Genomic DNA, 19,442 nt, shown 5'->3' on the forward strand with positions numbered 1-19,442 from the left:
TTCCTCGTCCACGATCGGGGCGATCACTTGTTGGCCCCGGGCAATGTTACGGACGAGGAAGAAGCGGGCAGTGGCGCGGGCAGGAACGCTCGCACTAGGCCCCACCGCAATTCATTAAATAATCTCTCAGTAATCGACCATCTTTTCTCTCTCTGTTCTCTGTGTGCATCGGCTTGCCATCTCGTAACAATATAATCTCCTACGCATTCATCTGCGTAAGTGGCCGTTAACTTGCTTCGTATTTATCTCGTATTGAGTCTTCTAATTTCCTCTACATTGATCTGTGGATTAGCTTAACAAGGGCTTCGAATCTGGAAGCCTTGATGTCATAGGTAGTATAAGAGGGTTGTCACAGGTCCCACTCCGCCCGCGTTACATCAAGTTCTACATGACACTTGGGGTATCACATGAAGTCCTCGTCCGCTACTGTGGAGGAGGGTGTTGGTAGCGAACGTACCCAAGAAGGTAGAAGATTGAACAGCAGCCGCCATAGCTTAGTTGGCAGAGGACTGAACGCGCAATTCGGAGGTCGTGAGTTCTGATACCACCGGCGGAAACGTGGCAGTTTTTTTTTTACTTTCTAGCCAGCTACATCCACAATTAATTATTTATTAGCATTGATAAAAACATCTCCTACGCTTTCTTTTATGCTAGTGGCTGTTGGCTCCCTTCGTATACTACATTACTAGAGAAAAGTGAAAATAAACGTTAGAAATAAACGCTTAGGCGTTCAGTAGTATTTTGAGCATTGTTCTGGAGATTTGTTTTGTTTTTGCTGGAATATACCGGGGAATGTTTATAGGTGGAAAACGCACCTGTTATTCAAGGCAGTAGTGCCCAATATCTGGCAGTCAAGTCTCCGGGCTGCAATAGTCCTTAGGTAGATTTAGTAAAGTAATTTTATTTCATGACGTGCAATGTAACAGCATATGAGTGATAAGCAGCGTTGCCGCTCCTCCGATTTACTATGGCATGTGTGGATAAGAATTCACAAAAAATACAACAATTCGCTCCAATACGTTAGACCCAAACGTAGAACATGCAAGTTACACGGCACAAATAGCTGCAATTAAACGTAAATGGTATCAGTCACCGAAAGCTAATCATTACGTTCTACTTTTTATTTACCTTCTTTTCGATCCAGTGGTAATTTATTGTCGAGTACAGACAGTGACACATGCTGGGCTATTGATTATGACGGGACCTTGTGGCCCACTCCTGATAAGTAACATGAACGAAAGTACTCTCTCAGCACCCGCTCCGGAAATCGCCGCTCCTTGTTTGTCCTCCAATTTTCCCGTGCGAAGATAACAGATCAATCATTTGATACGGTAAGCAATTTTGCCGCTCATTCCCAACGAGAACTAATGTTTCATGGATTCCGTCACATCAGCCCGTGGCTCCTCAGAAGTTGAGTACGTCACAGACAAGGACCTCGTACTCGGCGTACTTGTGCTCTTTGCCATCGTAGGGGACGTACAAGCACTTCAAGGACGGATGGACCTTGCCGATGGTTAGCGTGCTTCCGTGGCGGGCACGGCCGATGTAGAGTGGCTCGCCGAGGCCGGTCACACCCCCTTGGATGGCTCCGCTCGGCACTTGACCGACAGATGCTGGCAGCCACGAGAGTGGAGCGCCGTTGGAGACGAGCACCTGCGAAACAAAGCAGCGATTTCCATGTTGTATGGTGCCATCCGTGTTTCTTTTTCTGCGTTCAGTCATTTTTGATAGCGGCAGCGTAAGGTCGACCCTTAGATAACTGTGGACTTTTATCGCAAGCCATTTTAGTAAACATTTTAACAAAAGAGAATTAAACTTGAAAAATTAACACTGCTGTTTACGGTTCACGACAACAGACAAATGGCTATTTTAAACTCATGCCGCTCTCATGCAGTGTTTTTGTATACACTTTTTGGTTATTGTGTACAGAAAGCAAATGCGCAGTAGTTCTGAAAATTCAGAAACTTTGAAAGCCCAAGCTCCGACAATTTCTTCTTCTCGCACAAATAAATTGTCCAGCACAAAGTTCTAGATAGTGATTTCATCAGCGACACCCACAGGGTGCCAGTGGCCGGACATTTGAACCTTCGGAGAGAGAGAGAGAGAGAGCCAGAAGGCCGGAGGGTGGGGGGTGTCAACATAAAGGATGTATGGTTACATTAGACTGAGGTCTGATATCTGATCACCTTTTACTTCTGAGGCATCTATCGGATATTGTCAGATAGACTGTTATAGTCATGTCGATGCATGGCAACACGGTACTTCTAAAAGTTTTGCTGCGCTCGTAGTGAGTAGCTAAAAACGCCATATAAAACCAATGGGCAGCCTTTTTGAAAATAATTGTGAAGCTGCTCCCGAATATTGCAACATATACCTTCATGGCCCTATGATACAATTGGTCTAAGATTTCGATATGTAGAGAAAATTTGCTTTTGAATTTTCTGCTGTTCCGAAAACGAGAAGTTAAGGCTTTCCTCAGAAAACAATTGGGGTGTGTTTTCAAGTAATTTTGAGGCAGCTGTTAAGAATGGCAAAATACTTTATGAACATAATGAGTGAAGAGGTCTAAACCTCGGATGCATTGAAAAATTTTCCTTCTGAAAAGTGAGTCCGCTATAGAAAACCAATGGGGCACGTTTTTGAAAATAAATTGCAGTATAACTATCGAACATATACGGGTGTATTCATTGTTATCATGATGTTTAACAATATGCGAAACAATTGCATTCAGAATGTCCGAGAAATTGCGCACTTTCTGAGTGTGGGTTATAACTAATCATAACGCTGTTGCTTAAATAAGATAACTTCGTGGCTAACAAAAGGGGCGGGGGGGGAAGGAGGGGCTCTTTTTACTTTTCCCGCGGCTTTATAATGATACTGGAAAGAAAACTGGAATGCGAAAAAAAGCAAAACATGTGATTATATGCAATAAATAGCGCATACAGCTTGTTCGGTCGAAGATGCGCGCCGTCGTGTCTTAGGTTTGAGAGGAAGGCGCCAAAACTTGTCGCGAAACAAGACGCACATAATTTCGTATCAAACTAGGATGCAACCGTTTTTTGCACAAAGTTCAGGGTGGTGCCATATATATCATTTTATTTTCCCTTTAGCGTCCATCTAGTAGTCAACCGAAAACGTATGTGCCTCCAAATCTGATGGCAGTAATTGTAAGTGTTGCAGTGCGCCGAGAAATGAAAGAAATACGGCACCTTTCGGTTTCCCAAAAATCTAACCTACTAAATATAATTAGCACTTTTCCAAACTCTGTGCCAATCTCTGAGTACAAAATCACCCAGCAAAACCATGAAAAACCATGATTTTGCACTTCTTAATATGTTTGGGCAGGCATAAGCCCCTTCTAATTTTACGCGATAGCGTATACACCTCGTTCTGCCGAATGGAGGCTATTACTGTGACCTGTCATCGCGCCTTTGACCATTACTGTGACCTGTCATTTAACGTGTCGGAAAAGCATGCACACTATTGCGTCAAATCTTTGTGCGCTGCTTAAGCGTCTCCATAGATTTTTTGTTCGGACGAAGAGACTCAGTCATGACGACAGTTCACTTACCTGGTATTCCTTGTACTTGTGCTCGAGATCTTCGAAAGACACATAACAGGCACCATGCGAACGGGACACTTTTCCCGGTAGCACGTCACCGCCATGGGCGACACGCCCTACGAAGAGGGTCGCGCCTCCCACGTCTTTACCGCCAGACACAGCATTGTTAGGGATGCTGTCTCCGCGGCACAAAACCCAGTGGCATGGTGGGCTGTACTGGCTGGCTGCGAGGTAATATGAGTAAGGGCTTATGACACCCTTATGTGGAAATTCCAAGCGCGTCTAGTAGTGGGTGTCTACCCCGGTGGGCATGACTGTCCTGAGTGCTCTCGTAAGGGCCTAAGGAATTCAGTGCCAAGCCATGCCACTTCCTCCACCTCTGGCGCATTCACTAACATACATACCGTGCAGATTTCCAGACAACCAATCTATATACGCCGCACATTGTGGTGCAACCACGCAGTTAAAACTTCCGTCCGTAGTCGGCCATATGTGGCTGCCGTTGATCGGAATGGTTCTTTCTGCGCTGTCAGTGATTTCTCTCGTATAATGGGTGCTTTAAGTAGTGTGACTGCAGTAGCCTCTAAATGCTGAAATTCGCGATAAAGAAATCAGGAACATGGTGCTTTGGCAAACAGCGTTAAGCGAATCAACTCTACCGCGCTTGTTATCGCAGCATCTCTCTAATACTCTTTCTCTGCTTGTCGAGGGTGTTTGATTTCATGCATGTGACGCCAGCCAGGAACTCGTATTCGGGATCTACACGGAGTCCTTTTTGCCTGATTTAGCGCCCAGCATAGTTTTGAATCATACTGAATTTGCGTCATATCTGTAGTTCTGTTTATATATGTGATTGCACTCGGTTACATAAATCAGTGAAAAAAAAAAAAGTGTAATTTCAATTTTTGCTTTTAGATTAAGGATATTATGAAAATAAACTACCAATTTGTCACTCATGAATACCTTTGGGCTCAACAATGTCTGTTTCTTTAGACACAGGTAGTTCGCGGGTCGTAGTTGTCTCGTTTCAGTCTGTTTCTTTTTTCCCTTTCATGGCTCCTTTACACCGCGTTCATTTGCTGTCCTTTTTAAACTACCAATAAATACCATTAAAATACCATTAACTTGCTGTAACTTCCAAGATTACACGTTGTATGGGTACATGGGTCGCTACGCAGTGCTAAAATCAATAGTCTGACTTAGAGTCACTATGCTGAGCTGCAATTATCCGCGATCACAGCTCTTTTAGTACAACTGTCAGTTTCCGTGCTTTTAAAAGTAACGCAGTTAGCGATTTTTAAGGGATATATATTAGGAGTAGTTTTTTTTTTTTAATTTTCATCGCAATCTGCTAGATCGACAAAGTAATTTGTCTAAATTGACATTGTTTGCTTGAGCCGAAAGCATTACACACGACTTTCATCGACTTTTATAAGGATTTTTTTTTATCTGGTATCAAGACCTGAAGTGGCCCCATGGAAGGTGAACCGTCATGTAGCTTAATGACTGGATCTGAGTGCGGTACCTGCTCCAATTTGAAAAAGAAAAAGTCGATTTTCAAGATAGTGAGCACACGTGTGAGCATAGCAATAGCCGACGATTGAAAAATAGTGATTTTTTAGGCTAATCGATGTTTTTGGTATGTTCTTGGAAATCGTAGGATTCGTTTTGTACAATTTCCCAAACCCAGAGGTGGGGATGTTAGAGCGCGGGCCCGATTCCCTTTCGTGTAGTTGGTCTCCTTTGCCAAATTCAAGGTCCAATGTGTGTAGGCCTTAACGCGCTTAGGCTGGTTCACTAGATCATTGTGCCCTTGCGCTTCCAAGAACTTATTCTGCCGACATGTGCTTGCCATGTCCACCCGGTTTCGTGAGTTATGATCACCGTTGCATCTTCGACGGCGCTGGTGGAGCGGAAGGATTTGAGGGGCGACAAAACGTCGGCCGGCCGGCAGGAGCACGGAGCAGTCATGCCGTTTCCGGCTGGAAGAAAACAAAAGTCGCAAAAGCCGCTGAAGAGGACTGCGAAGCGCACTACGGGCCGAACAGAGGCGAACGCCGGCAACGCGATGCCCCGTTCGCAGAGGAGGATGGCGATGCTCGTGAGAGGGACGGCGTGAGCGCCTCCGCAAGTTCGGCTCTTCAGGAGAGACAGTGAAGTCGTGCAGAGATAGGCGATTAAGAAATACGTAAGATCGCGCTGGTAGAGTCAGCGATGCCGGACCTCACCTCAGCCGTTGTAAACTGACCGCTAGCCGATACTTCCGAGAAGCCCAAGGCCCCGACTCGTCACATCGATGCCTGCCGAGACGCCCCGAGAAAAGAAAAAAAAAAAAACCGATCGCGTGACGCACCGAGCAGGCAAACACAGCTGACGAGATGAACGACACCCCGTCTGACGTGAGCGCAGCACCGGGGCCGGGCCAACGTCCCCAACAAGCTAGTGGGTGAGTGGCATCTGAGCCTTCACCCATCAGGCAGAGCAGAAAATCAATAAGGTTTTTGCCAGAATGTTGACTGTTAGCTCTGTTCTCCTCACTTCAGCAGAACGTAAGGTACTATCTCGAGTTGCTTTGTGATCGCCCTATGGGGAAGATCACAAAGGAACACTGGATTTGCTATGTAAGTCCATTGATCCGACACTGATTATGAGGGATGCCGTAGTAGAGGGCTTCAGAAATTTAGGCCACTTGGGGTTCTTTAGCAAGCACTGACATTGCAATATACACGCGCTCCTAGCTTTTCGCCTCCATCGAAAAGCGGCCGCCGCGGTCGGGATTCGCTCCCGCGTCCTTGGGTACAGCTGTCGAGCGCCCTGATCACTGAGCCACAGCGGCGGGGCGGACCCAATAAAGCACCCACAGAAATCGAGGGCTCGATAAATTTCCGTCCCTATATTACTTCGCAGAAGTCAAGTGTATCAGAAAGAGGTGAAGATTATTATTCAGGATAAAAACATTCGAATGGTCATAGCCCTGGTAACAAGTGTACCGGCACTTTCACATGCGTGATTTTTTTAAGGAATCCATCGCTTCTATGAAATTGCACCCGCAATATATTGTCGAGCCCTCCCTTATCGTACTTTGCATTTCATTTTTCATTGACGCATTAAATCATCAGGTAACAAAACATGCTTCCTGCAGCTAAGCAATTCAACACTCACAAAAACACTGACGGTGCCACCCCCCAACCTTTTTTTTTTTTTTTTCTTCCTAGGCGGTATAGGCAGGTGTCGGTCCGGGTAGCAATATCGCTTGCGCCACGTATACGCAACACCATGGCGTAAGTTTCTACTTTGTACGCGATTTATTTCAGTCGAGGACTTCCTTATCCGCACGCAGTTTTCTAATAATATTCGACTAAATTCCCTGCAGATATTGGCCTATTTTATGCCGCCCGCAATGAAAGCTCGTGAGATAGATGCAGCGCCCATACACTTCCGAGTTCACTCAAAGTCAAGTGCAGTTAACGATGACCCAAATTCCCTGCCGATAACTACTCGTCATGTAATAAGCCTACATATGGGCTGACTGCATGTTCTGCACAAATCAGCGCGTAATCTAGGAGAGGAACTGAAAAAAAGGTGACTATAGTGAATGCTTTTTCTGCCCTGTCTTCCTTGCATTCCTTCTCCTAGCTTTTGCGCTAAAGCATTATCAAAGCGAGCTGATTACATTGTGCATGTACGTCGCCGTTCAGGCAAATGGCTAGAGGTCTCCTCGGTATGAACTGATATCTTAGTGTACATTCGACCTTATCGCAGTGTACAGTCGTGCGGCTAAGCCTCTGTTTTATGGAACTGCCTCTGAAACAATTATAATATTGGCATAACAATCACCAATAGAGGAGAAGGGTGCATGAAGTGCACTACTGCTTTTTTATGACAACCGATGTGAATAATGGCTTAGTTTTTCCAGACGAACTGAGCTATCCACAGTGTCAAGCCTTTTGAACACATGGGTTTCCGAAATTACATGAATGCCCTAAAGCGGATTCACTGCAAATTAACTAGCGAGAATACATATCTGTTCCACATGCAACTATCGTTTCGCGTTTCTGTATTTCTAAGCTTTTTCTCTGAACGTCCACTTGGATGTGCTCTGAGCCGGTTCGAAGCTGCTTTGACGAGTGAATTAAGGTCACAATTTGGTGTTAAATATTTCCGTCTAGTTTAGCTTCTTTACAAGTGAATCATGCGAGCTCGACTGCTGTTCTGCTCTGATCATGTGTTGCATGTAAGGATCGGAGGAGAAAAACTGGCTGCTTCTCTGAACGACCATGGGAAAAACGGCAATGTAAGAAAAACGTTGTTGGCGTCACCTTAGGCATATATAAAGCAATGAGTTAAGGAAGACTGGCTAATGTGTCCTCGATTAGTGGTGTTGTAAATGCATTTGATAAAAATTCATGAATATGAGTGCGACAACCACGGCGATGATGATGTGGATGATGGAGTCCCGCTACAAGCGTAGATCTCTGCTCTCCAAGCGGTACAGAGTGCTCCTTTTAGTGGCCCCGCCCGCAATGTCTAAGCACATATAGTCGAAATACACTCATTCAGTGTCACTTCTTTTTAATCACAGCCAGCCATTTCTTCTCGCTCATTTTGATTTCAATTTATTCACAATTTCAGTCATGCCGCCAGGAGCGCAAGGTAACCGCCCTCGCTTCCAGACAATGCCATCTGGCGCATATTTCTGTAACTGGGCGAATTTCCTGTACCTTATTCATCTTTATGAATAAAGATTTATCTGTCTATCTCTATCTATCCATACCCTTCAACGAAGACTGCGCAAATTAAAGCCATATGCCCACAGGTACCTCCGTCGTTCGCGACCAATTTCCGGCAGGATTCACTGCTATTGTAGTTGCAGATGCTGTTTGAGATGTTCTCAGAAGTTGACTGTCTTGCAGACGAGGACCTCGTAGTCGGTGTAGCGATGCTCTTCGCCGCCGTAGGTGACTATCGCGCAGCGCTGAGAAGGCTGCAGCCTGCCGACAGTCTTCATTCCCTTGTAGAGAGCGCGTGCAACGTAGAGCGGCTCTCCATCGGAAGTCACACCCCCTTGGATGGCTCCGTTCGGCACTGCGCCATTAGTAGCCGCCTGCCACTCCAGGCATGCACCATCGCAGACGAGCGCCTGCGAACCAGAGTTAAAAAGCGGAGTGTGACTACACTGGCTTTGATTGGTAATACACTATTCCATCGATCAAATGACGTGAGAAGCGGACAATAGGGTCCGAAGAACAAAGACACCTCATTTTTCACATTTGGAAACGTCCTCATTTTGACAGGCGATACTGGAGAAATAATGAGCGTCACTTGATTTGTCGCACCTTTTCTTTTTGTTTTTATGAGCCATTTGTTGGATCCTTACTGATACCTTCTGCTGAGTTTGTTTTGAAAGCTAAACCACTACATTTTTACGCGAGTAGCGGCCCTCAAATTGAAAACAAGTTTCGCACTAACCCCCAAAGATGGCAGCAGGTGGGGAAGACACTAAGATCACATCTAAGCAACCAAATGGCGCAGATGCTTCAATAACACATGCACCATCATTAAACACCTGCCCTGAAAACACAAGTCACCGTTGCATTCAGGACATGCAGTCGCCATGTACCAGATTCGGACCTAGCCCAACACCGGCATAAAAACCAAGCTACAGATCTTCGGCATTTCTCAAAAAGAAAAACAAAAAACAACAACCGACATCTTCGCCTTTTTTCAAGAATATTTTATGCCACTCCACGTCCATAAGCAGGCAGATGTCCTTTCAGTTCCGATAAAATGCTTGGACTGAGTGGTTGACTGACTGACTTTCTTCAAAAGGTTGCACAGGACTTAGTGCGCGTAGCGCGACATATTTTTCACAGCTTTTAAACCTTACTTTGTGCCTCAGCTTCTTGAAATCACTTTTTTGCCCCTTTGCCATTCACACCTTTAAAATATATTTCTGTGTCCGCCCTGCAGGGCTGACCTGGTTAACAATACAGAGACAAGCTCAACTAGACAACCGAACGGCGACCCATATGTCTTTAACGGCGCAACATTGCCGTGTAGGTGGCGGGAGAGGTCAGCCATGCTATTCACAACAGCGGAAACGAACACGAAGACGACGAGGAGGCAGTAGACGAAGGCGATAGAAAAGATACGAAGAGCTCCTGAACCGCATACGTGCTGTGAGGCCGGGAGTATGAACATGCTAGCGTTAGTGAGGTTTGTTTTCTTTGCTTTCTATTTTTATTTTTGAACGTTTTGATTTTGCTTCTTGTGTATTTTGGTAATTCAACTAATTTTTTATGTGAGTTTCTAGTCGTTTATTAAACTTATGACTACACCACGCATTCACTACTTCCCTGTGTGCAGCTCTAGCCAACGGGCATTCGTGACCTGTGGACAGCGCACGTAGCCATCTGGCAATCTGAAGGTCCCACAAAGTTTCGACTCCCATCCTATCTAAATGTTTCTAATTTCAGCTCATTTACTTTCCTTTGTTTAGGTAAAGCTTCGTCAGAAAATTGGTGCCCATCCAAATATTTTGACCTGTCTTTGAAGTGGCTGTAGCAGCATCCATAGTCCTCTATAAAGAAAATAATAAAATTCACGTAAGAAAAGCTGTTTGGCAAGGTGATACGATACCCATAGTACTGTTAACCACTTGATTAAAGGAAGTATTCAGAGACGTGAAGTGCAAGCAGTTAGGGTTATTGGTTCACACTTCTGTAATCTCCTATTCACTGATGACGTTGCGTTCACCAGTTATTATTATTGATCTAGACAGGCAAAGCACAAAGTAGGCCTAAAAAAGGGCCAGGAAATGTGTCTCCTTCATGCAGAAATGTAACAGCTAACCTAGATCACGGTAGCGGAATGACCAGGAGACTGCTTTTGCATGCGAGAATGTGAAATAAATTCACTATTTTATCAAGTGCAGAGTCATGCTGTGTTACATACACTATGAGTCATGATTATGCGTAATGGTTGTACAAACTCTACACCTTGCCTTCATTTCGCTAATAAATAAATGGTCGCTACTCATGCTACATAGCATAATGACTATGATCATTTTGAATGGGAAAACAGCTCAAAAGGACGAAAGACAAAGTAACAGAAGCACACAAATCAACTCGCCCAACTCAGCACCTACTGCTGTAGTGACTATGAGTCAAAAGACATCATTTAGACTGCGAGCCATGCTTATACGTGGCGTTTATACCAAGCCTACACAAAACATTACGCTACTTCGTAAAGTACTGAGTCATGCGACATTACAAAACGAATTTTAGTCATGACTCATGCATATAACTGTGAGTAATGATTGAGCTTAATGTTCGTACAGACTCTCTACAACTTATGTTACGTTGCGAAGTACCCTGTCTCGCTACGTTGTATAATAAAAATGAGTTAGGATTCATGACTATCTGGGCTCATTTTGTAGTTAAGGTCATACATTCATGGCTATCATATCATCTTACATACGTTGTGGCACCGTTCATGGGCGGAATTCGAATCTCGTGCCATGGACGTCGCGGTATTTTTGCTTATGGGTCCGAAATGATAGATGATTAATGAGAATGAAGTCAAGTGCATTGGCAGGACCGCAGGCCATGAATGACAGCTTATCGTCAACAGCTGTATCCTTCCGGTACTCAGAAACTTAGAGGCTATAGAAAAAAGGACCGAAGTTAGAGTGAGGACAGCGGAGTAACGGAAAGAAAGGAAAATCATATGTACCGTCTTTGTCAAAACTCTAGAGCCCAGTTGGTCTGCTTCTGAGCCACTTCGTGCGGTTTGTAAAACATCTTCTGTGTTCCGAATAGTTTGATGGTAAGAAGATTTTTTGTGCTACCCTCTCCGATGGGAAAGACCTCCACTAAGGCTACATCAGCGCCACTGCACGACTCAGGAGCATACTCCGTGGGATCTACACCTTTGACAAGGGCTGTATATGCAACATACTAAGAGTCAGGAAGAGAGCTGGATTGATTAAGGAGTAAACCTGAGACAATGACATCCCTGTTGAAATTGAGAATAAGCAATAAGCACGACCAGACTACCTTAGATATGCGGATGATACCACTTTAATGGCAGAAAGTGAAGTGGAACTCAAGAGACTTCTGATGCGCGTACAAGAAGAGAGTGAGAAGTTTGGGCTTAAACTGAACATTAAAAAGACAAAGATCATGGCGTCTTGCCCTATCAGGTCCTGGAGCATCAAGGGACAAGGAGTGGAAGCTGTCACAGATTTTCTCTTCTTGGGCTCCAAGATTACCCCGGAAGGAGACTGCAGCCATGAAATTAGGAGACGCCTCCTTCTGGGAAAGAGAGCCATGGCTAGCCTTGACCGCCTCGTAAAGAGCAGAGACATTACACTGCCAACCAAGATCCGTATAACTCGTGCTATGGCATTTCCAGTTGTGATGTGTGGATGCGAGAGTTGGACTGTGAAGAAGGCTGACCGCCGAAGAATTGACGCGTTTGAATTGTGGTGCTGGCGGAAACTCTTAGAGTTTCTTGGACGGCCAGAAGATCAAATCAGTCGATATTGTCGACCATAAACCCTGACTGCTCATTGGAGGGTCAAATTCTAAAGTCAAAGCTCAGCTACTTTGGTCATCCGATGAGAAGAGAGGAGGCGCTGGAGAAAGATTTGATGTTGGGAAAGGTTGAGGGTCACCGGAGAGGTGTAGGCAGCGACCGCGATGGTTAGATGGCATCCTCGAGGCACTGCAGATGACGTTATGTGATGTTAGGAAGATAGTGAGAGACCGGAAAGCGTGGCGTGACATGGTCCATAGTGTCACGAAGAGTCGGACACGACTGAACGACTGAACTGAACTGAACGACCAGACTAGGCCACTCGAAGGCAACATAAGCGATGGTCGCTTAGTGTAATGAACTGGCTTCTGAGAGAAGGCAGACTAGACAGGATGCCGCAGAAGATCACAGGCAGGCGGATAAGTAAGTTTGCTGGGTTGAGGTGGGTGCTGCAGCTGCCACGGGACAGGACTAACTGGTGAAAAGCCCTTCATTGCGCGCCGTTGTGATAATGACGATTATGATGATGCTGATAGCAATTAGGTTTTTGCCTTTGCAAAGTGCGCGCGCGAATTTCGGACGACATGGACTTGGTTTAGATTCTGGAAAGCAAAACACATTCCTCAGTGGCAGGCCAAGGTCGCTGATCACCCGGCCTGTACATGTTCTAGACTTCAGGTGCTCTCATGAGGTACAGAAACGTGGGAGCTCTTTGCACTAAGCCACCTACCTGGTATGGAAAGAATTTCGTTTTTGCGTAAAATATATCGTAATAATAAATGATTTGTCGACATTGGCATTTCCTGAAACATGGACTTATAATCATCACCTATCAGTCCAATGCGAATTTCTTCTCTCAGGAAACGTGAACTTGCAACAATATTACTTGCCCCTTAGCTGGAAGTGAAACGTTAGTGCTGATAGCTTTCCTTCAGTGGTGTGTGAGTTTGCAGGAAACAAAGAGGAAGAGGAAGAGCAGCTTACCCTTAAGCTCTGCTTTTAAGTGCACATGGCGCGACAGCGTTGAAGGCTCCCGTCTCCGCCCCTTTTGCGGTGCCTCTTTCGCGTACATGTAGTTTCTACTAGATTAATTACAAATCTCTTAATTTCTGCCTTACTTATCTCACACATATTTATTAGCATACAGTGTTAAGCTACCAATTTCACCATTTACAGGTCGTATAGGTGACCAACCGACACTTCGCTATAACCAAGGCCCAGGAGTAACGTGCCTTACTCGGCATCCAAGAGATCTGGAAGGTTGATTCTTATTCCACCTTTCAGAGACGCCTCAAATCATGAGGAGCGCCTCCCCCTCTGACGTCCCTCATGGCTTGAGTCTATTCGGTACATTAAGCTTCTCATACCACCGTCCACCCTCTATAGGAGCCAACAAGCACCAAAATCGAAGATCTCTACTTACACCCACCTGACTTGGATCACTGCTTCATGAGAGGTACGTAAGCGGCAAGCGGCGGAACAGAGCTGCAAGATTCTTTCATTTTCACACCTGTGAAATTCTCCGCTATCACGGCGCGTGTTCTGCTGTCGACTCCGCGATGCGCGATTTTTCCCGCGCTTGTGATCGGAATTTCGGTATAATTAGGCACCTATATTGCGGAGTCTGTAGCAGCGTGATACACAATGCATGTTAAATAGTGAGAGAAAATGAAGAAATCAGTGCCGTTGCGCTCACCTGGTAGTCCCGGTATTTGTGTTCCTTTTTGTCGTGGCCCACGTAGCAGTAGGCGAGGATGGTGAGCACCTTGCCAGGTATCACATTGCCCTCGTGCACCGCGCGCCCAACATAGGTGATCTCGCCTCCGGTGTCGTCGCCTCCGGGCACCGCGTTTACCGGGATGTTGCCTTCTTTACAGGTCACCCAGACGCATGGCGACTTGTAGCTGATCGGTGCAAGGCAGTTAAAAAAAACCATCACATCAGGTGGTGAGAACCTTGCATATTGCAAAGCTTCTGAAAGTAGAATCACCTAAAATTTTCGGTTTTCTCATGGAACAGTGGTTCTTCGAGTACTCAACAAGATGCACTCGATTCGGTGTCACGAAACACAATATGGTCGTGCATACAAAATTTCTAAGCTAATAAACTCTTGAGTGTTTATTAACTCGGGCTTCTTTGCTTGTGGGACATGCACCACCGTTCACGCAGGCTCCTAGTCAAATGTGACTTGGCACTTATAGTGTATACATAGTTGTCGAACATAAACTACTTATTCAACACCCTGCCCATACGTCAAATTATGGCTGCCCGAATTTTGACTTCATTGATGGTACAGATATTTTTTAACTGAATTTGTTTTCATTGCTTATAGACCGTTTTCGCGGCGAGGAGGAAAATAGCCTCGAATCGGAGCACGCTGCGCGGCTCCTCCTGTCTGGTATGTGGGGACGCGGGGATAGCAGCGGGGGCGGCAGGGCATTCTACGGAGAAAGGGTACACGTTGCAGTCTTTTGCACACAGGGTGTCTTGAATAGCCGAAAAGTATATAAGCCGATTAGCTGATGTGAGCGACCGCTTTCTTTCCGTTTTTTCTTCTTTCACCCCTTTCTTTCCTTCATTTCCTTGATCGTTTCATTTCCACCGGCCGCAGTTTAGCTACTAAGAGCTGCCGCGGTTAGCACAATCTTTTTTTTACTCAGTTGTTTGCATTCACAAAAAATAATAACCAAAAGGAGATGATTAACTGAAGATAAAAGATTAACAGCGGTGGTATGCGCGTGTGTCGCACTACAGCTCTTCCACTTGCAACTTACTCAATTGGGCGAAGACGAGCAGCTTCTGAATTCAAGCCCCAACCGAAAATGTTTCGCTTTGGCAGCCTTTCGTGCGAGTTCCGAACACTGTGTTTGTAGAGTAGGGACCGGGAAAACTGAATACCCGTGCAACAATGGCAGTCTTTGGGTAACAAGCGGATGATATTTTTTGCGGTAAATATTTACGAGATGCTGCCACATAAAGAAGAACTATTTCAATTGTCACCTGAGGTTAATGCAAGTATGAAAGAACCTGTCCCACTTGACGGCAACGATATACCAATAAATTGGTTGTCAACGTATTTAGTGAAACAGCGCTAGTTTTTTTTTTTTTTTTTTTTGAAAACACGCAGATCGTAAGATTTTGCTGCCGATAATAAATGGGAATATGATCATAAGAATAGCAGAGATCGCTCGCAGTAAGCAAACCTTGCGACGAAAAATTAACTATATAATTGTTGACAAAAGCAACTTTTGATGAGGTCATTATGGGACATAATTTAAGGTCAGTATTCCACAGGTATCAATTTTCTATTTTATCTTGTGTTTGGATGTCAGCATGACGGCAGCGTCCGAAAAATGCAACTAACGCCCAGTCAGATAAATTGTAGGATAGCAGCTCCCGCCGTTGGCAAGTCATTGCCACTCCCCGCACATATAGGCAAACAGGTGGTTGATTCATGTAGGCAATGCTGAAATCCGATTGCCTGGTAGTGGACGCTTGAACAACCTGCCTGATTGTCACCCAACAAAAGTAGCCAGGGTAGAGTAAATGGATCCGAATTGGATAATGGATACTCAAGAATAGAACCCCAGTGGAGGTGTGGGAACTTCCGCAGTAGCCGCTCAAGCAGTAAAGAGTATATGAATGATCGGTTGACCCAAGAAATGTAGTGCGATTAACATTGCTCCTAAACGTGACGTGAAACGGCTACATTCGCTTTCTTTCTTTCCTCAAATTGTTACGGTAAGCCGTCTCTAGAATCATTTAAGAATAAAACGTAGATCGAATGCTGCCCTCGTGGCCAGTGGTGCGCTGCCGCCTCTCTGTTCCACATAAAAGTTACACACTATTTGTAGTCAGGCTTGTAGCCTTCAGCTGACCTGATCAGGAGCATAATGTTTTGTCATTTCAGACCGAATGAAATTTTTTTCTGAAATTTTTTTCTCTTTCAGCTAGGTACTTTAAGAAAGAAAAAACTTTTCATGCGAAAGTTCCAAAATGCCGATTTGCGCTACTTGTCGCCTGTTCCGCGGATGGGACCCAACATACAAGCATGGCGGTTGTTCATAACTCGGCCGCTAGATCGCGCCACATCCCCAAACTGGCAGCGCCTATGATAAAACGGTCTATAGTGAACACCTAGGTTACACTGTTCTGGCAAGCTTTTGTACCGCTGGCTTTTCCACATCATGGCGACTGTTGTTCGCTGTGTTATAGGCGCTGACACACCGTGGACCAACTTATTCGTTTTCATCAGAAGCCTTAACTCGATGTATTATAAGAAGCTACTAACGCTTGGTGAAGCTTGTATGCTCGCGGCGCCCGTCTTTGTCGAAAAAGCAGAGATAGCTGATGCATGAAATACTGATAAATACAATTCATAAAGCCATTATTCATGTTGTGAATATGGTCACTTATTATCACTAGGTGTTCATAGATGCGGAATATCCGATACCTGAAACCACCGACATGCTTTCCGATATGCCCGATGTTGGCGTTGCTTTGTCAGCTACCGAGTCGTTCGCTTCCCTGTCCCCTCCGTAAGTGTCACACATTAATGCCGAAACATCACTAATGTCCCTCTTGAGCTATTGAAAAAACAGATATCCAGCGTAACGTGTGCATCATTGTGTGCCTGCTTTGAAGGTACGTATTAGTCTTATATGCTGAATTCTCCGGAGAAGCTCGTAGAACTGAGCGCAACTGATAGCTCATGTCCGAATCAGTGAGGCCTTGGACACTGGGTCAAGGAGCGTTGGCTTGACGGGTGCTATGCAGCACTGGTTGCAGACATATAAACGAAGGACCCGAGAAAGAGACAAAATCTAAACAATGAAATGAATTTAAAAAATATCATTTGAGGTAACGAGATCAAAAAGAAAATAACGAGGGAATAAAGACGGACTTTTGCAATTTGAACGAGCAACCTCAAAACTATGGCTCAGTAATATAGGGAGCTTGTATGCAATCGCACGAATATTCTAGCACGTTGGTTACTAACCGAGGGAGCTGCTTCACGATCTGAATTTGGAATATTCACCGCACCCATTGATCTCACACTTCACACTAGAATGGCAAACGCTTGTACGTACTATTTCGACAATACCAATTAGCAACATATCCAACAGCCACGACGCATCTGTTTAGCCAGCAAGAAAAATGCATCATGAAGCCAGGCAGTCATACTTACATCCGTAGTTCGCCATTGTTTATAAGCTGTGGTGGTACGGTCTTCACTACCACTATAATTTGCCTAGCGAAACGCGGTCTATATATACAGCAGCACAGCCAATGAGATCCATCAGACATTGCTGGAGATAAGCGAACCATGAACTCGTTATAGAGATGGGATTAAGATTGGTTTGTGTGCAGAAACGGGTCATCTCACTATTGTTTTAGGCCATCGATTTTTACCTCTGGCTACATCAATGTTTTTAATGTTTTAATGTAGAGAGCATATCTTTAATATATCGGCTGGTAATCGGCGGTCGATGAGGATAGCGGCGTGGGTTCTAAGAGAGGAAAAGCACTTCAGTAGTCGGCCCAGCCTCGGGGAGATAACACGAGGGAATATGCAGAGGTAAAGTGGCCGCAGTTGACGCAGGAAAAGGCGAATTGTAAATCATTTGGAGATGTCCTTGACCCGCCGCGGACGTACAACAATGAGGACGTTATCTTTTCAGTCTAAACGTAATGGATTTGCGGAGTGTTCTTGCTGACCGAAGGCAATTATCGTCCCTTCATAAACATATTCTGCTCTGCGATTTGTGCTCCTGTGACGGCCATGGCTGTACTTAGCAAAACCTTTTAAGCGTTGCATGCCTGCAGAAGGGGGGGGGGGGGGGGGGAGGGTTAAAAGCGATTTTAACCTTATCGGTTTTGAGAATTAGTGGCATATATATTTGGGCGCAATGTTCGTAAATAGAAAACATTTTTCATCTCATTTCAAAAAACCCATACAGAAAAATTGAGTTCTGCGTTTATCGAATGAAAGCGCAGTGTTTTATGTATATTTAACATAACCTTCAGCATTGATGACAAAAGACAATGTTGATCATACGTTTCTGCGTTTACGTTTTTCTTCTGAATTTTACTACGAATATTTAACGTACAAACATAATTAAATTAACGGAATGCAGTACCAATACCTTGCCATTGGACTGCAACAGTAGCAACCATATTATCTAGAATATTGTCAGTGAGGAACGAAGACGAAGTAGTTGAGGGATAGATGTGTGCGTTTTAGTGCCGGTGCTTCATCATTTGTTAATGCATAGCTTGTATCAACGTTCACAGGGGCTTACACAAGGCGAGATATCCATCGGCGTAGCATCACGGCTCCCGTCAACAAAGCTGGCAGGCTCTTGATCATAGGGTCTTCCTTCTGTGACTTCATAATGACTGAAAATCTGTCGTGGCTAGGGGCGTATACCGGGCAGGTGCTGACAGGGTTCGTTCGGTTGCCATGCAGGACCACTGCAGTAGGGAAATATCTGGAGCCCGGGCACGAACCAGAGCGGAGGTGGAGGGAATGTGAAGCCAGAAAGGAAAGAAATCACGCCCGGCACAGTTCTGGCTTTGTGGCACGCTCTGCCCACAGGAATCATTTCCGGCATACGCTTGTGGTCCTGTAGTGCTGGCTGCCCACACGAGTCATTCTTGGCAGAGTTCTGGTTTGGCGATGCTACCCGTTGAAACGGAAGCTCCTCGACGGTGTTCTGGTCCCCCAATTCTATCTGCCTACGTGAGTCGTCTCCGGTACAGTTCTGGTTCGGTAAGGCTGCCTGTCCATCCGAGTTCCCCACCGCACAGTCCTGGTTCAACGATGGTCCTTGGTCACAGGAGGCGTCGTCAGCACAAATCTGGTTCGGCGGTGCTGTCTGCTCACATAAGGCATCCATGACACATCAGACGCAGCACCCGAGTCACCAGAGTTGACTTGTACTGCAGGAGACGGAAGTCCACGACGGTTCAGCTGCCCTCAGCCTATTTTTTTCACAATACTTGCAGTACGATGACGTCCGCAAGCTGCCGGCTCCGTTTCTTCTTCTTCTGCCTTCATAAATGGCACATGCCCACGAAGGGGGATTGGCCAGGGTTCAGTGTGGACTGCCAAGTGTCCTACAGATACTGAATCAGTGCAATAAATTATTGTCAAGTAAACAAAAACCTAAAATTTGCGATCACAAAGTTGAATGGAAGGAGAAAAAAATACGGAGCAAACAATTTGGAAGTTTGTAAATTTGGAATACAATTAGGAAGGGAATCTCTCCGTAGCTGCCCGTCGAACGAAGTTCGAAGCTCGAGGTTTTATTGGTCGATTACGTCATGAGTTTGAATGCTA

At 45.2% G+C, this 19,442-nt stretch overlaps 2 protein-coding genes across 2 annotated transcripts; both read right to left on the bottom strand.

Annotated features, from left to right (window-relative positions):
• Window positions 1-1,404: 1,404 nt before the first annotated feature.
• On the bottom strand, window positions 1,405-6,035 carry LOC146206116 (pfs47 receptor-like). Its single transcript, XM_084608558.1, has 3 exons — window positions 5,916-6,035; window positions 3,572-3,844; window positions 1,405-1,653 (listed from the first exon to the last, which is right to left on the bottom strand). The coding sequence occupies exons 1-3, from the start codon at window positions 6,033-6,035 to the stop codon at window positions 1,405-1,407; spliced, it is 642 nt and encodes a 213-aa protein (XP_084464684.1).
• Window positions 6,036-8,430: 2,395 nt separating this feature from the next.
• On the bottom strand, window positions 8,431-14,036 carry LOC146206117 (pfs47 receptor-like). Its single transcript, XM_084608561.1, has 2 exons — window positions 13,797-14,036; window positions 8,431-8,702 (listed from the first exon to the last, which is right to left on the bottom strand). Exons 1-2 carry the CDS (start codon window positions 14,034-14,036, stop codon window positions 8,454-8,456), a joined length of 489 nt encoding a protein of 162 aa, XP_084464687.1. The 3' UTR covers window positions 8,431-8,453.
• Between the last annotated feature and the right edge of the window lie 5,406 nt (window positions 14,037-19,442).

This window comes from Amblyomma maculatum, chromosome 1 (genome assembly GCF_055883805.1).
Source record: "Amblyomma maculatum isolate TAMU_Amacu chromosome 1, ASM5588380v1, whole genome shotgun sequence".
NCBI lineage: Eukaryota > Metazoa > Arthropoda > Arachnida > Ixodida > Ixodidae > Amblyomma > Amblyomma maculatum.

What these genes read in the sequence shown, in the direction of transcription:
- LOC146206116 (XM_084608558.1), bottom strand. Translation starts at nt 6,035, where the DNA reads ATGGGTGAAGGCTCAGATGCCACTCACCCACTAGCTTGTTGGGGACGT. An exon ending in CAGCTGTGTTTGCCTGCTCG is followed by an intron (nt 3,845 to 5,915) that starts GTGCGTCACGCG and finishes ACCCACTACTAG; the next exon opens with ACGCGCTTGGAATTTCCACA. An exon ending in ACAAGTACAAGGAATACCAG is followed by an intron (nt 1,654 to 3,571) that starts GTAAGTGAACTG and finishes TTTGTTTCGCAG; the next exon opens with GTGCTCGTCTCCAACGGCGC.
- LOC146206117 (XM_084608561.1), bottom strand. Translation starts at nt 14,036, where the DNA reads ATGGTTTTTTTTAACTGCCTTGCACCGATCAGCTACAAGTCGCCATGC. An exon ending in ACAAATACCGGGACTACCAG is followed by an intron (nt 8,703 to 13,796) that starts GTGAGCGCAACG and finishes TCTGGTTCGCAG; the next exon opens with GCGCTCGTCTGCGATGGTGC.